At 40.0% G+C, this 19,553-nt stretch overlaps 1 protein-coding gene across 4 annotated transcripts in view; it reads left to right on the top strand.

Moving 5' to 3' along the window:
• Window positions 1–19,553, top strand: part of pappa2 (pappalysin 2) — a 58,018-nt gene that overhangs the window by 9,358 nt on the left and 29,107 nt on the right. For all 4 annotated transcript variants that reach the window (XR_005008670.1, XM_036596276.1, XM_036596275.1 and 1 more), the window contains exons 3-11: window positions 3,703–3,851; window positions 6,945–7,238; window positions 7,914–8,106; window positions 8,375–8,496; window positions 12,320–12,502; window positions 14,044–14,347; window positions 16,967–17,095; window positions 17,617–17,702; window positions 19,054–19,247. Coding sequence is in view for 3 of the 4 variants with exons in the window: in XM_036596276.1 (XP_036452169.1) it covers window positions 3,703–3,851; window positions 6,945–7,238; window positions 7,914–8,106; window positions 8,375–8,496; window positions 12,320–12,502; window positions 14,044–14,347; window positions 16,967–17,095; window positions 17,617–17,702; window positions 19,054–19,247 (1,654 nt within the window). In the remaining variant the exon portion in view is untranslated. The remainder of the gene's footprint in view (window positions 1–3,702; window positions 3,852–6,944; window positions 7,239–7,913; window positions 8,107–8,374; window positions 8,497–12,319; window positions 12,503–14,043; window positions 14,348–16,966; window positions 17,096–17,616; window positions 17,703–19,053; window positions 19,248–19,553) is intronic.

Raw genomic sequence — 19,553 nt, 5'->3', positions numbered from 1 at the left:
AATGTAGATATGCATTGTTTTACCTGATCAGCCTTATTGTTTTTTGTAAACATACGCTCATTCCGAAACTCATGCCTTTAACACGTTCCAAAAAAGTTGCAACAGAGCAATTTAAGACAAAGAACATTGTGAAATGTTCAAAAAACATCCTAAACAGGTGATGCCATCATGGTTGGGCATAAAAGGAGCATCCAGGAAAAGCTTAGTCCTTTATGAGCAGGGATGAGTTCAGGCTCACAACTTTGCCGAAAATGCATCAACAAAAATCAGTTTAAAAATAACATTCCTTAGTGAGCAATTGCAAGGAATTCAGGTATTTCATAAATATATGGTCTGATGAGTCAGCCTTTAAGATTGTTTTTTAGAAATAATGGACATCATGTTCTCTGGGCCAAAGAAGAAAAGACCATACAGATATTGCCAGCAAAAAGCAAAAAGTGCAAAAACCAGGGTCTGTCATGGCATGGGGGTTATTAATGGGTAACTTGCACATCTGTGAAGGCATCATTGATGCTGAACATGTTTTAAGAAACATATTCTGTCTTCTAGATGACATCTTTTTCAGGGATGTCAATGCTGTTATTAAACATGATAATGCCAAACCACATTGGTGGTAAAACAGGATGACTGCTTAATCAAAGAGTGCAGGTGCTGTGCTGGACCAGCCTGCCTGCAGTCCAGACCTGTCTTCCTTTGAAAATTTGTGCAAAACACAACAGTGAAGGTCCCCAGTCGATTTCTTAAGTGTTGTTAAAAGGAAAGGTGATGTAACACAGTGGTAAACATGCTCCTGTCCCAACTTTTTTGGAATGTGTTGCAGACATCAAATTTGAAAAGAGTGTATATTTACAAAAACTAGTGAATTTCAGGAGATGAAACAAAAAAATGTTGCCGTTTTCAATTTAATATAGGTCAAACAGAATTTAATAATAATTTAATACTGCTGTTTTAAAAACAGTAGGTTATGAAAAGGTACAAGTATGACCCTTTGCCTTGGGAAAAAACATATTTAAGGTACAGAATTTGACCTTAAAACCTTTGAAGTTGTGTTCACATTGTTTGCACCTTGATGAACAATGTATGTACCTTTTTTGTAAGAGCATGTAATCATTTTATCATTTTATCATTTATAATCATGTTTTATTGTAGTGCATTACCTGAAATAAAGACAATGGAAAAATTCAAGAGCTGAAAGCCTAACTGTTTTTCATAGAAAGTGTACCTTACATCATATGTCTCTGACCTTTTTTGTTAAGAAATAACATAAATAGGTGTAAGAACTGAGATTTAAGTTGTGTTTAAGAAGTTTTAAATGGCAGAATTCCTAATGTTTAATCAAAGCATTAATGATGAGGTATTTGACAAAAATGAAATATGAATGAAAATAAAATGTTAATAAAATAATTTGCAACAATCAGTGAAAAACACTGTTGTTCGTCAACATTTGAATTGGAGTGTTTTTAATCTTCAAGTTTTAAATACAGATGATATTTCTTTAGAGAGCAAGAAAATTTACTAAGCTCGGTAAGGAAAAGGGAACAAAATCTGTTTCATTGAATCTTTGAAAACATAACTGAATTGTTTAGGGTTTTGGGATTGACTTTAAACTACCAGCACCATATCAAAACATCCCCTAGAAGTTAATGACACTTTCATTTAAGCTACTGTTTACTAGCAACATAACACACTGGAATCCAAACAAGCTCCTCAGCAAGGCAGAGACTACAAAAAGACAGCAAAATGTCAAACGATTGTCCAAACAACCAGTATTGCAACCAAAATACTAAACCACGTCCTTCATTATGTGATACAGACTGTCAAAACACCCAGTGTCCAGCTACTTTTACCTTATTTTAATATTTAGATACTTAGCTACCTTCACAATGAATGCTAGTTAGCTCAGTATTAGTCATTCCCTTACATGAGTCACATTAAGTAACATGCTTAAATATTGTAAACCTTTTAAACTAAACTGATGAAATAAACCGATGAATTGTCAAATATTAATTACACTAAATAGAAGTCCAAATGCAAATCACCACTTTTTTCTTGGCTGGTTCCACATTCCAAACACACCATGGGCTGACAGTTGTTACCATGGAGACTGGGTGACCCTGGCGGACCCCGCTGTAGTGTGACTTTCTACTGGCTGAATGGGCTGTGCGCTGGACTTGCACAGAGTTTAGAACAGAGTAAAATAACTTTACCATGTTTTACTATAAAAATAGCTGCCTGTATTTTCAAGATATAAATCTCAACACCATTTTGTCCTGAAACTTTCGTTTCATGCATGTAGGTAATAAACTACTTCACTTCCTATTTTGAAATTTGCAATTGCAAACATGCATGCAGTCATGAGATGCTACTGGCGTGAGCCTCCTCTCTTTCAATGACGCTTTGCATGTTGATGTCACATAAAAGTGATTTTTTTAGTGCTAATTGCTCCCCCTTGTGGAGAATATTTGGATTGCTGAACTTCCATTGTTACAGGAGACGGTCGGTAATAGTTCAAGGAAATGAAACATTAGTGGTAATTATTGTGTAATATTAGTTGGCAAGCTGTTTAAAGTCAATTTTACATAACTTGGATGCATGTAATGTTGCAGCCAAGGTGATAACTTCCTGTAAGAGGTCTAGGTTAATCCTCATGCTCTTGCAAGTTTTTTCCTTCTGAGTTTTGGTTCCTCTCAAGGTTTCTGCCTTTCTGCTCTTAGGGAGTTTTTCCTGTTGCTGTTGCCTTCAGCTTACTCACTAACCTGTATTGCTGTTTTATCATAGTGTCTGTTGTAGAAACTGCTTTATGATAAATTTGATTCATAGCTTGCGTCGGAGTTGCACTGTTGCTATTTAGGGAAAGTTCGTACATAGAATGCTGGCAAAGAGCAGTGACCTGGCTTTTCTCTTGAGCATGCCTTGAGGTCAAAATGACTCAAAACATAAATGTAGTGCTTAGTCCAGAACATACTTGGAGAACTTAATTGCTAATTTTCTAAGTAATGCCCACAAATGTGAAATGTTAAATCATTTGAACTATTTTGCTACGTTGGCACTATATCAGAGATTTGGGGAACTGCAGCACTCCAGATGACTGGCCCAATGTTTGCTTATTTAATAAGTCTGGATGTAAGAAGCACTGCATTCGGTCCAGTCAAAGATGGAGTGGATCCAAGAAACAGTAGGTGTTTCAGCTAATGGGCTAGACCCTTTGGCATGTTACAAAAGGCCATTAAGGCTCAGACCTTTTCAAACCACCAGGCCAGTGATAGGAGGTGCAAAAGCTTTCCAGCTATGAAAGCAAAGGAGAAAAAATGACATGTGACATATTGTAGTGTAAAAACAAGTTAGCTTCACACTTCAAAGCTTCTCTTGGTAATTTATCACAGCTGGGAGTGGAGGAAGAGAGCAATTGTGGTTTCATGCATCCCCACCAATTCAAACAATTAGATTTTGTAAGCAAGCAGTCTTTTGAGCAGAAGTGCCTATCATACAAGGTGATTTTTAATATTGGTATCTGTTAATAACTGTCAGAGAAAAGGCAAAAAATATATGTAGGTAGGTGGTTTTAGCATGTCAAATTATTTCCTGCAAAATGCTTTCTAAACTAAGAACTCTCCCAGTTAGGTTTTGCATGTGTGTTGTTACAACCCTTGTATTTTTTTCAGTATGCAGTTCTTTGGCCGTAACTGAATCTCTCTGCTGCAGGGCTTACCTGAGTGTGAAAGAACTCAAGGAGCTGCTTCACCTGAGCAGTTCAGACACACTCAACGTGTTCTTTGCCAACAACTCTGCTCGGGAGGAGCTTGCTGGGGCTGCCACATGGCCCTGGGCCAAGGAGGCCCTTACACATCAAGGTGAGAAGCAGGTCCTCCTGATCTTTGTGCACAAGCTTCAACATTAAGCAAAATCTTAAACTTTAATTTTTTTTTTCTTTAATTGATAAGTACTGGGTTTAGGAATTCCTAAACCAGATCCAGATTGATGCATTTTATTTAACAAATTTCTTTAACCTCCAACCTCCTGGTTTTTTGTTCTCATGCAATGTGCTTTTTAACTTCTATTACCATAGACATTTCCCCTCAAGGCTGCAAATGCATAGATCACCATCACCATACTTTCTTTTCCTCTCTTTTCCCCTTCAAACATTTTGTTCTTTCTCTCTTCCTTCTTGTTCTCAGCACTTGCATTTACGAGATTAATGGGCTGTAATCCCGGGCATAAAAGGAAACGCTTGCAGCACGCATAGATTTCCCCTGCAGATTGCCCTTAATCATTTTGGCCTTTCCCCAGAAGAGTGCAAGAAAGAGAGGAAAAAGATCCCGACAACAACCAAACAAAAACAAAAGAAGGGTGCTGCCCTGTTGCTGTCTCCTTTCACCTGCCAGCTGATTTTATGGTACTCACTGTTGCTATGTTTTGGAGCTCATTAAAGCAGAATGGGCCTTTTAGGTCCAGCTCCTCTAAAGTGGAGATTTCTCTCAAGCGGGAAGTCTTCTTATGTAAGCCCACCTCCCAACAATTTGAGGTGCATGATCAGATTTTAGCTTGGCTTCTCCACTTATGGCTTTAGTTAATGAGATTAGTTTGGCAGCCGGTTGAAATTAGGATCTTTTAAAATTGATGCTAGCTGGATTAATTAATGACAACCTTCTCCTGGTTTAATTGGACTTAGTTTGCTAACAGTTTCATCATAAATCTCTTTGTATATGTGGGTGATCTTTGTGATTAAAGTAGGTTTGCTTAAATTAACAAAAAAGCAAATGGTTTAGATCTAGTGCTATGTTCAAAGTTATCTTGGTTGTATCATTAACGCTTAACTTCTAGGGTCCTGTCTGTGGGTCCATGCTTTAATTTCTCACTGTACCTACCTTAAATGTTGGTTTCATAGTTAATGATAACTAAACATAGTTATCATATAATTTAGTGTAGTTTCTGAATAGTAAGACTACCATTTAAGGGGTTAATAATAGAAACACCTACTAAAGGGAAAAATAACGAGACTAGCAGGCCTGTTGTGATACCCCTGGAGGCTATGCGCGTCTCCTTGCACATTTATTCACCCTGGGGATGGTGCGCATTCTGCCTGTGTGCCATACTTCCCTTTTCAGGAGGAGAAAAGAGTTGAACCTACAGACCCTTCCTCTCGGCCCAGCTTCCAGTGGCTATCGGAGACACCGCAAATCTGCTTCCCTCTATGATCTCACACACATGCACACACACACACACACTTCTAAATGTTCACTAGAGTAGGTCACATTAGGAGAGTACAGAAAGCCCGCTCCCTAAGAAAATGGATGATTTATGCTCCACTCTGCGTGATGAGAGCAGTAAACCGCCATTCATGCCACTGCTATGCAGTTGATGGAATGCTGCCTTTTTTAAATTCATAATCTAAGGCCACTGGGCAATAACGATCAGTAACCAGAAAAAAGTTTTGTAGCTTCAATAGTTTTCAATAGCTTAAGAGTCATTAAATGAAAAGGCCTTAAAACAAGTTTATATCTATGTTTTTACTGTTAAACAGTAGTGAATAGGTCTACTAACACGGTCCACACTGAAGGCTAACTTTCTGAGTGAGGAACAGTGAGCCTGAGCTATTTTATAACGGAGAAGGGGAATGAATAATAGTGAGAGAATGTCACACAACCAAGCATGAGATTTGTGTTAGGGTTAGCTTGGATTGTGAACTTGGATTGTGAAGTTTTCAGAGGTGGTCCTAGACTCCACTGAGTAAGGTGGTGTAGGTTTGTGATTGACTGTGCTCTTTGGAATGCCAGTTTTGTGCATATACATGTGTGTGTTGTACTGATATGTCTCCATGTTCATTATGCCCATAATCTCCCCCTTTTTTGATTTACTTTAGTGTCAGAAACAGTCCTAAATGAACCCAAAAACTGTAGAAAAAAAAGGCAAAAAAATAAATGCAATGTTTGTTCGAGAAGTGCTTCATGGACCTACGCGAAGGTTAAAGAGCGAGATCAGGTTCTCATAAATTGGTGGACTGAGGTTTAAGGTGCGGGTTTTGGCAGTCACTATTCTGTTGTGAATGCAGATAAATCACCACATTGTTCGCGAAAGAACTTGATGTTCGATATCTGGGGATAAAGTCGAGCAAATGCCCCAAACGGTTTAAGTGAAATCGGACCGTAGCAATGGTGCACTGATCTGCCCGTGTAGCTGCAAATGATGTGTGTCTGTCGGACATGTCTGGCCAAAGTCTGTCCCACTGGCTCTGTTTCTATAAAACATGGGGATTTCTTAAATAAGAGTGGCTCTTTTCTCAAATCGAGGGTATACCATGCACCCAGATGGCTTTTCTGTGGTTACACTGATTCCAGATTTGTAGCAAGGTCCTCCAAAAGGGGTTTTACAGATGTTTATGCAAACCTGTTTTTAATTAGTCAACAAATAGCTTGTTGGCCTTGAAAGACATAATAACCAGACATAATAATGCCTTCAATTTTACATAAATTGCTTAACAGAAATTATGCAAATGATTTTGGAGAATTAAACAAAAAAATATTTTAAATGGACAAATGTTTGCCTGTGGTTTAAGTGGTTATAAAAATGTCATATCTTTTAAGCATTTCTATTACATTTTAGGTTATGAAATACATTGCCAGTATGCTATTATGTAGGAGGCCTAAATGCATTGTCATCTTCCTTAGCTTTGGTATAACACACACATTACTGAAGAGTTGGGTTCCACTTGGTCACCTATGACAATGCTTAGACACATCTCATATAGTAGGATTGCATGATGTACTCATGTCAATAAAGATTTCGTTATCAATTTCATGACGTTAAAGACTCGCTTATTTTGAAGTAAGAGTTCCCCAAACCTGTCTAAACTTGTTTAGACTCTATGTGGTTAGATAAGTGATTGCATACTTTTCTTTTTAATTATCATTACTTATTCAGTAATCTTTATATAACCTTGTTTCAAGGTGGAATGATACTGAACCCATCCTACTTCGGCACTGTTGGATACAGCAACACCATGATCCATGAAATGGGTCATATTTTTGGACTGTACCATGTCTTCAAGGGGGTGAGTGAGAGGGAATCATGTGATGACCCATGTCAGGAAACTACAGCGTCCATGGAGACAGGAGATTTCTGTGCTGACACAGCCCCAACCCCAAAGTCTAAAGCCTGCAGAGACCCTGACCCAGTCAATGACACCTGTGGCTTGACCTACTATCATGATACACCCTACAAAAACTATATGAGCTACACAGGTAAATCTGTTAGAACCACTACATATAATATAATTACATATTTAAGACATTTTAATACTTTTACAATCTCACATCTGAGATAAACATAAATGGACAGAAGTCTTAAACAGCACTCTTAGACTATTTTTCTGGCATTTATTTGTTTAAAAAACACCAACAATAAAATAATTAAAAATAAATAAATAAACACTACATTGCAATTACATGTGTGTCAGTCATACTATGTTGCAATTTTATGTGTGTCAGAGTTCCCAACCTCTCCTTGATGAATCCCAGTATGTAGGGTTGCCATCCAATACCTCCTTCAGTGAATCAATCCCTCATTAAATTAAATCAGGGGTGCTGCTGATTGAATTTAACAAATCCATGCAATGGCTGGAGTGTACCGAGTCAGGAACCAAACCTGACCTTGCAACTTCTAATCAAGATATTAATAACTTTTGAAAACAATAAATTATTTTTACTTTTTTCATGGCTGCCTTGGACTTGCACAGTAATGTAACTGGTTAATAGCTTGAAAATAAAACAAATATTACTCCTTTACATTGGTGTAATAACAAGAAAAAGAGAGATCAGATTGCTACATGATAAATTTAGACAGTAAATGATAAGTGATTGAGTGTTGTGATTAATCTGGCATCTGAAATAAAAGCTTTTGCCCTTTCTTCATTACAGATGACAACTGCACCAACCACTTCACATCACATCAAGTAGCTCGGATGCACTGCTACATCGACCTGGTGTACAAAAATTGGGTTCAAGACAGAAAGCCCACCCCTGTTCCACTTGCACCTATGGTGATTGGCCAAGATGCCGACTCTGTCTCAATTCATTGGCTGCATCCAATCAGTGGGCCTCTTATGCAAAGGTAAGGTGACAAACGTGGAAAAAAACATGATTCATATAAAACTGTAGATAGCTGAGAATAATGCAGTGTATCACTGGTTTTAAGTGTACCTCAAAATTCCATCAGCATGTCAATATTACATTGAGCAGACCAAGCTTGTGTCGCCAGAATATTGGTTCAAGCAACTGCTATAAGAAAGTCTGTGGAAAAGTCATTGGGTGGCCTTAATTGTTAGTGTCTGTCTTGATGATATGTGTGCATGCACCTTTTAACATTGCTGTGTGTATAGGGAGGAGGGTGTGAATTGCCAGTTGTGTGATGAACACGGAGTGCTTCATCAGTATGCCTTTGAGGCCACTTCCCCTCACACCTGCGACACTAGTGGGTACTGGACTCCAGAAGAAGCCGTGGGTAAGTACCTATAATCTCAGTACCCTAGCCTGAGTGTAATACAAGCTAACCATCCCTCCAAAGTCCTGTTTCATGTCAGGCATCTCAAGGGACCCCAAAAATTTAACCCTAAGTCACATATGAATTGCATTGCAACTTAGCTTTTGATGTTCAGTATGCAGTCAGTGACTTCAAAAACATTACCAGCTCTTTGATTAATGAGGATACAAAGCCCAGCTGCTTCATTCGGACCACGCTCCTCTTGCTGGCTCACTCATGAGGAGGATCCTCCAGTCTCCTCTAGGCCAGGTGCGTGCAAGTCCCAAGGAGTCTGGAAAAATTTAAAGGATAAATCATTAAATAATAATTGCTAGGATAAAGAACTCTCTTGTCTTTGCCATTGGAAAATAATAGAAATAAGTTCTTGGCATGGCATCAAGTTTTGGTAATATTGGGCAGCTTCCAGAACTGGGTTGTCATAAAAAAGCTATGTGTATCCTGCATTGCGTTTGAACTTTATTCCTCATGTAACAGATGTTACTGATTATTCCAATCAGGATTCTCTTAGCTGTTGGGGCTGCCCACTTGCTGACATGTCATGGATAAGGCTGTGCTTTGAAACATGGAGGCAGATCTGTGGAAATCCTCAGCTGGTATGTGAGTGCCTCAAAAGAGTGCCTCAAAAAAAAAAAAAATCCCAAAAAAACACCACCACCACCAGAGAGGTTAAATGTAAAATCATCCATTTACGGATGGTGGAGAGTGATTTTTGGACTCATTTCTTGTTTGGAAAAACAGTTGATGAGATATGAGACATTAATTTTTGAAGATGAAAAAAAAGAAATGATAACAGAAAATGTTAGAGCATTGCTGAGATATGGCAAGGGAGATTTAGCAGTGCTGCCTCAGGTCTGTAATAAATTAAATGTAATCTATTGTCTTTGCTTTATTTTTAGATGAACAATAAACCACATGGTGACTACTAAATGTGAATTATTTTGTCAGTCAGTTCATCACCTCAGAAAGGCTTTTAAACTGAAAAGACAGCAGTGTTTGGGTAACGTGAAATAAGGCTTGGGGTAATGCTGTAGTAAGCCATTTTTGATAGCTTCAAAAGAACTAGCACAGTCCAATTCAAATGCTACAAATACATTTCTTTCAGAGGGTCTGTTTTTTAGAAGCCATACTGCAATTCTTTTTTCTGGTTACCTGTCTTAGCTTCATAGGCAGATTGAAAAATAGACAGATGCACATATAGATAGATGGATAAATAAATAGACAGATAGATAGGTGTATTTTATTTATCCCTAGAGGGGAAAAATAGATGGTACAGCAGAAAAATAAAACAGATTCTACATAAGAAATACAGAATACACATATTACACATACATACACATACAGTGCAGACACTTCAGTGCAAAAGTGACAAAGTGCAGAACACAAAACATCTAACCAAAGCATATTTATGTATATTAGTGTGTAATGTGTAACAGCAACTAGAGAGAAAGACAAAGCACAGGACAGAGAATCAGTAATAAGAAATACGTTTGCCTATAGTTTGGTTATAGTTCCCTGCACTTCAGACCGCTGTTGACATTAACTCTCACTTATTATAAATTATTTTTCAGATTCCTTTCTGTCCCAATTAAGGTGCCAATTCATATAGACAGTACATACTATAAAGTGTTATTTGTGTGCAAAGGGAATTCTGTCCACAGCTGCAGAGAGCGGGAGATGGTTAAAGTTGCTAAGAGAAGGAAGGATGACAAGCCCACAGATCTTGCCGCACTGCTTTTCCCGGTGGGGGCATTGCGCCACATCTGATACAGCCATTAATTCCAGCCTGTGTGGAGGCTCTCGCTCTGTTTATCTGACCAATTGAGTTTTATGGTTTGCCTTGGCCTGCTGCAGTTTACCCAGCACACATCCACACATGTGAGGCCACGCTGGGTGCAAAGGAGCATGCACCAACCGGAGGCTGTTGTCTGTCTCTCCAGTTGTCTGTCTGCCTGTCCTCTTGTAAAGTTAACTTGTACTCTACAGCACTGCTGAGAGAGTTGAGCACATTGGCATACATTTTAGCCAATCCAGTCTAGAAATTTTATTTCTGATTAGAAGTGTGCATGTGCTTGCAAGTGTCCAGTATGGCTACTCTAAGGATTACCGTCTCCCTCTGTTTCACCCACTATGCCCCTGCACTTCAGGCCGCTGAGGGCATTAACTCCCACTTAGTATAAATTATTTTTCGGATTCCTGTCCGTCCCAATTAAGGCGCCAATTCGTCTCTTTTGCCAAGTTGCACCTGGCCTTACGGTCGATTGAGGCCTGGGGAAGTGTGCTTCACATCCACTGCCAGGACATGTGGTTTTTCCCAGACTCTCCAGCTCTTCTGTCTTTTTCTCTTGCTCCTTCTCTCTCTCTTGCACTCTCTCTCTCCCTCAGTTTCTTTTTCTGCCTCACCATCTTTTTCTCTCCAATTCTTGTTTCCATCTCCAAAAACACACGGACATGACAACCCCTCCCTAGCTCAACGGGCTTAAAGTAACAGGAGACAAATTCAGTCAAAATGTTAGTTACGCTTTCCTTAAACCTGTAACATCATGTGCTATACAAACACAGTGTTCTTGAGCACTGTTCTTGAGGCTGCAGGTTGAAAACGTTTCCATCGGCTGTAATGGCTGATAAGAATATATGACATTTTTGACAATGTGATACAATTTAGCTGATCCTCATGAAAAATGCTTTTCTGTTTTATCCAAAAAAGAGCTGTTTTATTAATCAAAACCAGCAGAGGGACATCAGTAGTGTTGAATAAGTAACAGAGTGAAGCTAGTTTCCCGTTGGATACTGATAAGGACTATACAAAGTGTATTTTCTCCTCAGTGGACGATGTGGAGACATGTTGTTTGTCAGAGAAAGATATTTTCAATCTTTATGGACCTAACAAACATCGGCTAGAGCAGTAGACCCCAACCCTCATCCTGGAGAGCTACATTCCTGCAGAGTTTAGTTACAAACTGTATCCACTAAGCTGCCCCTAACTTAGCTCTAATGCTAGGGATTTGAAATGAGATTTATTAGCTGGAGTGGGTGTGGCAAATTATGGTTGAAAGTAGGCTTTGCAGGAAGGTGGCTATCCAGGACCTATGTTGGAGACCACTGAGCTAGAGTAGCTAGCCTAGTTTTAGTGAGACAGCTGCACAGCTGGATTTCTGCTTTTTCAGCCATGCGCTCACGCTCAGGCGCTACTGTTTTGGGTAGCAAAATACAACATAATATAATTACACACAATACAAGCAAGGAGGAGTGGGCACCCCGTGGCACTTGTGCTAGCTGGGATGGTGGACAGGCTAGGTGTACCCATACCCCAGCTCACCCTCCAGTTCACCCTCCACCCTCCGTTAGGAGTCATCTTTCTAAAAAAATTCTGAAAGTTTTTAGTTGTGATTTTGCTTTACAACACCCTGCATTTACTTGTCTTTACCATGAATGGATTTAAAAAATATACATTTTAGTTTATTTTCATAAATCCATGTTTCAGGCATCTTGTGGCTTATTCATAACAATTTAATGTCGTAACTTTATGTGATATAGCTTTTTGGACAGTTCTGGCTCTGTAAGCTTCTCTAAAACTGAGCATTTCATATCAAATCTCCCTGAGTGATGTTGCTAACATCTTAATCATTTAATTATACAGAAAGTAAAATTGGTGGAATTCCCCATGAAGGATGTATTTAAGAACGCACATATCAGTATTAAGCTACAGTACTACAAAGTTCAATTGCAAGCTCCATAAAATGTAATAAAAATGTGTGTGTGTGTGTGTGGGTGCGTGTGTGTGTAGGTGCCCCTGATGTGTACCAGCCTTGTGAGCCTAGCATGCGTTCTTGGAGCCCAGAGTTCAGTCTCTATGAGGCCAATATGACCTCTCCGTGTCCCCAGACTGAAGGTTGTGTTCTCCAGCTCTATTTCCAGCACCCTGTGGTTCCAGACACTCTAACTGTGTGGATCACCTACATCTCTACCAGTGAGTACCGCACCTACCAGACAGCTAGCAAGAGAAAGAAATCTCAATAGCCAGTGTAGGGATGCACACTCAGAATTGAATGTGCTTCTGTTTTATGAATCACTCAGTCTGTGTTGTACATGTATTGAAGAATCCAAACCCTAACTGTACCAGGGGAACCAGCCTGATGTCTGGAGAAGTGAAGTTTATTTGTTTGCGTGCAGGTACCAGACACCTAGCCAGCCCGTACGATTAGGCTCAGCCTATACATGACAAGTGACAGGTGTGACAGACATGACCGTGTAGGGATAAACAAGAATAGGCAGAAGAATGTTCTAAATACAGTCACAGTACAGGGACACACAATACTGAATATGACATATAACACAACACTAAACACTTTACAGGGCAGTACATTTCTACAGTATTCACAGTGTATTTGAATGCTGCTGCTGCTACACCTATACCAAAATGTCACAGTGAAATCATGCATGACTCATTTTTCTTGAATTTCCAGTTTGCTCTACCAGTTCATGTAGCAGTATAATTGATTCATGTTATTTAACCCGGCAACTGATTTTTCACTTATGAATTAAGAATCATCCTACTAAAGAGCAAATAATTTAATAGTTATTGCAATTGCTAATATATAGTAAATGTGCAGGCGTGTTTCATGTGTTTATTTAGCTCACACATTGAGTGCATATACATGCACTCAATAATCCGATCTTAATCGGATTTCTGCAGTTATCCGATTATTCAAATGGTCATGTAAACACCATACACTGATCTAAAAATCCGATAAAGAGAGCTGGATTTTAGGTTAGTAATCAGATTTCTCAGTGTATGTATACTCGAACTCCGATTTCTATCGGATTTCTCAGTCTGCGCATGTGCGAGAACAGACGGTGGATGTCGCGAGATGGCAGCCAAACACTGTTGGATCGGCGTGGAAACCAAACACAAAATAACGGATTTGAATATTCTTTATCTTCTAGAAGATGTAAGTTCATATTTTCAGGTAAAGTGGCGCGATGTTTTTTTTTTTAAAAAAAAGACGTGGTATGAAGTTTTACATTATGTTTACGTCACTTCTTCTTCTGTGAGTCTATTGGGTGGTTGCAAAGCACAAATCCGATTTTTGCCTCACTCATGTAGACCCGGAGTTTCCCATTATCTGATTACTCAAGTGCATGTAAACGTGTTGATCGGGTTACAGACAAATTCTGATTTTCTGTAGTTATCAGATTATTAAGTGCATGTAAACGCACTCTTTGTTTAAAAAAGGCTAATAAAAATGGCCATCTAGGAATTCGGTACATCCCTTGTCATATCCATTTCATATGTTGTTGCTGTTTTTTCTGTCCTGTAAAGTTACCATTTCAGTAGATACAAGTTTTTTGTTGCGAGGTGATAATATTTTTGTTTATTCTATTTGCTTCTATCCTTCACTGGTGCCCTCACACCGCTGGGCGTTATCATATGGATCCGTTTTTGTAATGTAACTCATGCTCATTTTGGAGCATTGGTTTCTTATTTGAGATCCCTCACCTTGCCCACAGACAGCCAGGCTATATCCAATCTGGAGTTCATCCTGGAGACAGGCGAGTCTGTTCATGCCGGCCCTCAGCAGGCCTTCTGCGATGTGCCTCTGACTCTGCGTGTCAACATCAACAAGAAAGTGAAAGCCATTAAAATTTGCACCTTTGACAAGAAGCTGGAGATTGATGCTGCGTTGCTCACTTCACGGCCCCAGAACCCCGTCTGCTTCAGCTGCCGGATGCTCCTGTACCGTGTGCTTCGAGAGCCGCCCATCAGAGAGGACTGGGGCCCAGTCATACTCAAACAAACCACATACACTGACAGGTATGAGTTTCGTGTCAAATGTGGCTATGTTCGTCCACAATACTTTGTTTTTAATGAGGTAAGTCAGATGCATATAGCCACTCAGACCTATACATCATTTGGCCTGTATTAAGTTTTCACCAGTTTATCATTTCAAAAACCACCAATAAAAGTGCCTCTTCAAATGCTATATAAGACAGCTAGATTCAGGAATGTGATGTTATTCTCACCAACAAGTGAACGCACTGTCAGTCGCTAAAGATACTTTTGTTTTAGGGTTCAGCTTTATGTAAGTTCATGGTATTTACCTGTTTTCAGTTAAAATTTTAAGTTCTGTTGTTAATCATAGGAGGTTTTATATAGGCCAATGAAATTTGATAATTGAGAAGTGGTGTATTTGACAAGCAACATTCATATCAGTCAGTAAACTACAGTTTAACCTAAACTATTGAAGTCTGTTTCATTTTTGACCATCTAAAATTAAACTGCTTGTATATGCTATTGGTGGTATTATTGGCTGTTGAGAAAATGATTTTGGCTCCTTAAAATTAACATGGTTTCAGAGACAAGACTTTTTAATTTGTGCCCTGATAATGATATGTATTGTCTGCTGAAAGCTCATGAGGACCCTAAGACACGAAGTGGTCTTTTTTCTAACTTTCATATAAACTGGTGCACTGACATATTTGGCCAGTTTTGCTATTTTTTTGTACAGATTTAAAGTGTAGAAACAGCAGGAATCAGTAACTCTAATTTCTGTGAGAGCATGAACTTCTGTTAGTTCCTGTTTGAGTCAGCATATTGTTCACTTTAATGTAATAAGTGACAACTAGCAAGCAAGAATATTTTATTGCTCTGGAACGGACAACAACAGAATAATTCAAATACTGATAGAATATGAATAATAGCTGTTATATCCTCTTTTTGTTATTATTCATTAATGTCACTTAGCATGCTAATGAATTAATCTCCCAGTGCTCCTCAGTTTGCGTCACATTGTCATATGCTCGTCTGAGTATAAAGATGTCAACAGGGTCTTGGTTTATTTCTCCTCGAGTGCTTGCAATAGGTCAAAATGTTCAGGCATTAATGGTGCGGAGCAAAGTCTGTTTCATCTCCAGAAAAAGTTCCTTCCACCAGCCCTGTAAGTGCAAAAAGATGGAAAAACCAAAAGGGAATAGAGTTATGTGGACGGGGAAAGGAGGGAGCAGGGATGAGAGAGATAGAAAGAGAGAGACAGATAGTGTGAGAGAGTGAGAGAGAGAGAATCTGGAATATAAACCAAATGTGACCATTTTACCAGTAGAAACATTAAACACCTGAGGCTGTTTGGAGCTGCTTCTTGATCGCCTTCAACCCTTCTCTCTTTTTCTCTGTCTCTCTCTGTCTTTCTCAGAAGGTTTGGAGTGCTCATCATAGTTAGTGCACGATAATTGAGGGACCTGTCATTGGGTGTGAGGGGGTGAGTGGTGGGAGGGAGGAGGAGAGATGGAAAGAGAAAGACTAAAGGACAGTCAGTTGCAGCTGGGGGCTTGGGCAGCACTGCCACCAAGAGGTCTACAGTAAAAACAAAACTGCTCTTATTCTACAGCCTCATGCTGATAATCTTCCCTGATAAAGACCATTTCACCTGTACAAGACGCCTAAATGTGTTCCTTCTCTTTACCCAAACAGAAGTTTTATTACAGCACCTAACATCTAGCTCTCCCTCTGAGGCTTTATAGATGAATAATGTGGCACTTACACTTGTATTGTGGTGGAGGGAGTCATCAGCCCAGGGTTGCTGTTTCTCTGCCTCATAATTCCTCCTGCCAGCATGCAGGGAGAAATAGCTTCACTCTTATCTGTGATACAGAATCCTCTGGGGCTTGAGAGAAATTGTCCCGCTCGCCCTCTCCGGCCCTGGAAGTGATCCATAATTAATGATGGCAATTTGTTGAGGGGTAACCGGAGCTGCCGGAGAGAGCAGATGATGCGTTCCCTGCACAGACATCCCATACTACCGGCCGGAAAAGCGGCTGAAATCAAACAAGCCCTGGCAGTGGAAAGGCAGCAGGCTCTTTTTATAGGCCTGGTGTCCTAAACAAGTCGATACCTCAGAACAGAGCAGTACACTGAAACCTGTGCCATCATGAGGTCAATCCCATTTGGATTCAAGGTTAGATTAGGCATTCCAACTAAAGAAAATGCTGTGGAAGTACAGAACAGCAGCATTACTGTATATAACTAGTGGGAGTGTAAAAATGTACTGATGCATTTTTAAGTCATTGATCGGAAGATGACTTGTCAAATGTTAGAATCAATTATAATCCATTATAATAATACTTAATAAATCATGCACTCATTTTTGGTCCAAAATAAAATGCTCAGGCCTTTTCCAAATACAAAAATATAATTTAAAAAAGCTTGGTTTATTGGGTTTTTTTCCCGCTGCTACGTGAATAGTTCCTCCAGTCACAGTTTTGGATTTTGTGTATTTTTAACACTATTCTTAAACATACCAAAATTCAGATCAATCTAATCCTTATTTTCTACGGCTAGCATGTTTGCTTCTTGTCACTTACTATTTTAAAATGATGTGTGACTGCCTGTGTCTGTGTATGCATATGTGTTTGTTTGGTTGTTCTGAACTACTTACAGTGATGTACAGAGTGGAGTAAATTACACGTACAAGATCCAGGTGGAGGCAGATGGTTTGTTAAGTGAGCTCTCTCCTGCCCTGATCTACACCCATGGACAGCATTACTGTGGAGACAGCCGGCTACAGGGGTACACTTACACTGAACTCATAATGACAGTTGTCAGAAAGAAGAGATGTCTAATTGACCTATTTGTGCTTAGCCCACTGTTGTGAGGTTACATTTACTTTGCAAAATGTTGAGAAAAATCCCATTTGGCCTGATGAATTCATTGAGTACTTAATTAATGCACTCTAAATTTCAGTTTTGACAAAACTGAGTTGTGTGTTACAATTTCTCATTAAGTCGAATAGTATTTTTGCCCCATTTTGTAAAGCTTGTCCAACTTTGTGACAGCTGGTACAAAAGAACGCATTTGTGGCTGGAGCATGAATAGATCAATTCTGATTCTAGAGTGCCAAAGTCCAAGACAGTTTGGTGATTTCCTAGCTCTTGTAACTAACCACTGAATTTTTAAAGAGAAATAGATATTTTGTGTGGCTATGTGTGCATGTGTGTATGTGGGTGCTGTTTTCAGCAGGTACCATTTTTGTGTGTGTAATGTTTTCAGTAGGGTAACCCTTGGCCTCCCCTCTCTCTCTCTCCCCACAGGAATGAGGAGTGCGACGATGGGAATCTGTTAGACGGAGATGGCTGCTCCAAAAAATGCCGCATGGAGCCAGGCTTCAACTGTGTGGGTGAGTCACAGTCAACACACACTCACAGTCTCCACTCTTGAGCCCTCTTACACCACCGCCTGCAGAAGCCACGAAGGGCTGCGGCACATCAGGACCAAGGACCAAATAATGATTACCAGCTTTCATAACAGAAGCCCAGCGGCAGCAGCCTCACTTTGCACCGAGCAGACACCTTCTCAACCAAAGCTTCAGGAAAGTGCAAAAGCATTCACTGTGATGTTTCGGGGCACTTCTGAGATCAGAGAAGGTCTTGCATAGGCTTAAGCTGTTTTCCTAGGACCCTCCTTTATATTCCTGAAACTGCCTGATCCCGAGGCATTAGGAAAATGGAGAACGCGAATATGAAAGCACACCTGCCTTTAATCTAAGATGCTAGTGAGGGCAGCTCGTCTGTTGTCAGCTGGATTTCCGTACTGTGTTAATGCTGCCCAGTGCTGAAAAGTTGGTGCTCTTTGTTATTATAAAGAACTCTAGTCCAGTGAGCCAGCCTGCATTGTTTTCGTGACTGAAAGCGGTACATTCACTATGAGTGAGAAACATGAAGAGCAGTGGAAGAACAAAAGAGTGAATTGGCAGAATATATGTACACACTACAATAGCCACAACTAATCCAAGCATGACTGCAATCCCAATACAGAGGCTGACTCACATGCAATTAAATTTGCCAACAGATTTGGATGGTTTTGAAGTGTTTCTCCATCACTACTTTAGGGCATCTGCATGGTATCTCCTCAAATATTTTTAGCAAGAAAGGGGGAAAAAGGAAAACGTCCTGGAATAACTCCATAATGGCCATTCCGCCCATTTAGCGCAGGTTTGTTTAAGTCAGTTGTTGTGTGGTGCACAAAGCTGCTTGACCTTTGTGCCTGATGTGTTTTTAATTTGGCAATGCAATCCTTTTGAGACACTCTGCCTTTGGTGAGTCATGCCCATTGATCACCTCATTGATGACTCATCCTTCTCTTACCTTAAACGGCTGGAGACCGGCTAAAGCTCAGATGGTGCTCTGATGTAATTCACACGTGCCCGCTGCTAAGGAATCCACCTTTTATTACATGCAAATTTCTCCTGCCAACCTTCTTACCCCCCTGTGGACCGCTGTCACACCTCCGCCTTATTGAAGTGATTGAGCCACTGCGTTCTTAGTCTGTGAAATCACTCCACAGACTTCTCTTCAACATCTTGATGTTTTATTTGACCAGCTGCCCTGAAAACTGGCCCGTTTCAGGAGCCCTCATTGAGAGGAAATGACTGTGGCCTTATCTCATGCTGCAGCTATGAAAACCAAATTAGCATTTGGAATGGTGAAGTGGATTGGTGTTAATTGGCTTGCACTCTTTTTCTCTCTCAGGTCAGCCCAGCCATTGCTACATTTTCGAAGGTGACGGAGTGTGTGAAGAGTTCGAGAGAGGTTCTAGCATTCAGGATTGTGGCTTCTTCACTCCAGAGGGCTTTGTTGACCAGTGGGCTTCTGATGCCTCTGCCTCCCACCAGGACCAACGGTGTCCTGCACTGGCTGCCACGGGGTTGCCTGATCTCAGTCAGGTACAACATACTACTACAGCATGACCTGTGATGTCTGACTCACTACTTTGTAACTACAATCTGTTACTTACAAGGAACAATTCTATAGAGCACAGGTTCCCAGCTCTGGTCCTGGAATTCCTCCTGTCCTGCACATTTTAGTGTTTTTCGGCTCTAACACATCCACCTAAACTCACATAAACTTATTAGAATCCGATGTCTTGGCAGGGAAATCACTATGATGTGCAGAGTAGGGAGCACTCCAGGACCAGGGTAAGGAACCACTACTATAGAGCATGTGTATGCAGCTTTGGGGAAAAAAAATCT

This window comes from Colossoma macropomum, unplaced genomic scaffold, assembly GCF_904425465.1.
Source record: "Colossoma macropomum unplaced genomic scaffold, Colossoma_macropomum, whole genome shotgun sequence".
Classification (NCBI taxonomy): Eukaryota; Metazoa; Chordata; class Actinopteri; order Characiformes; family Serrasalmidae; genus Colossoma; species Colossoma macropomum.
Note: the sequence above shows the minus strand (reverse complement) of the source record. Positions and strands in the feature narration are given on the sequence as shown.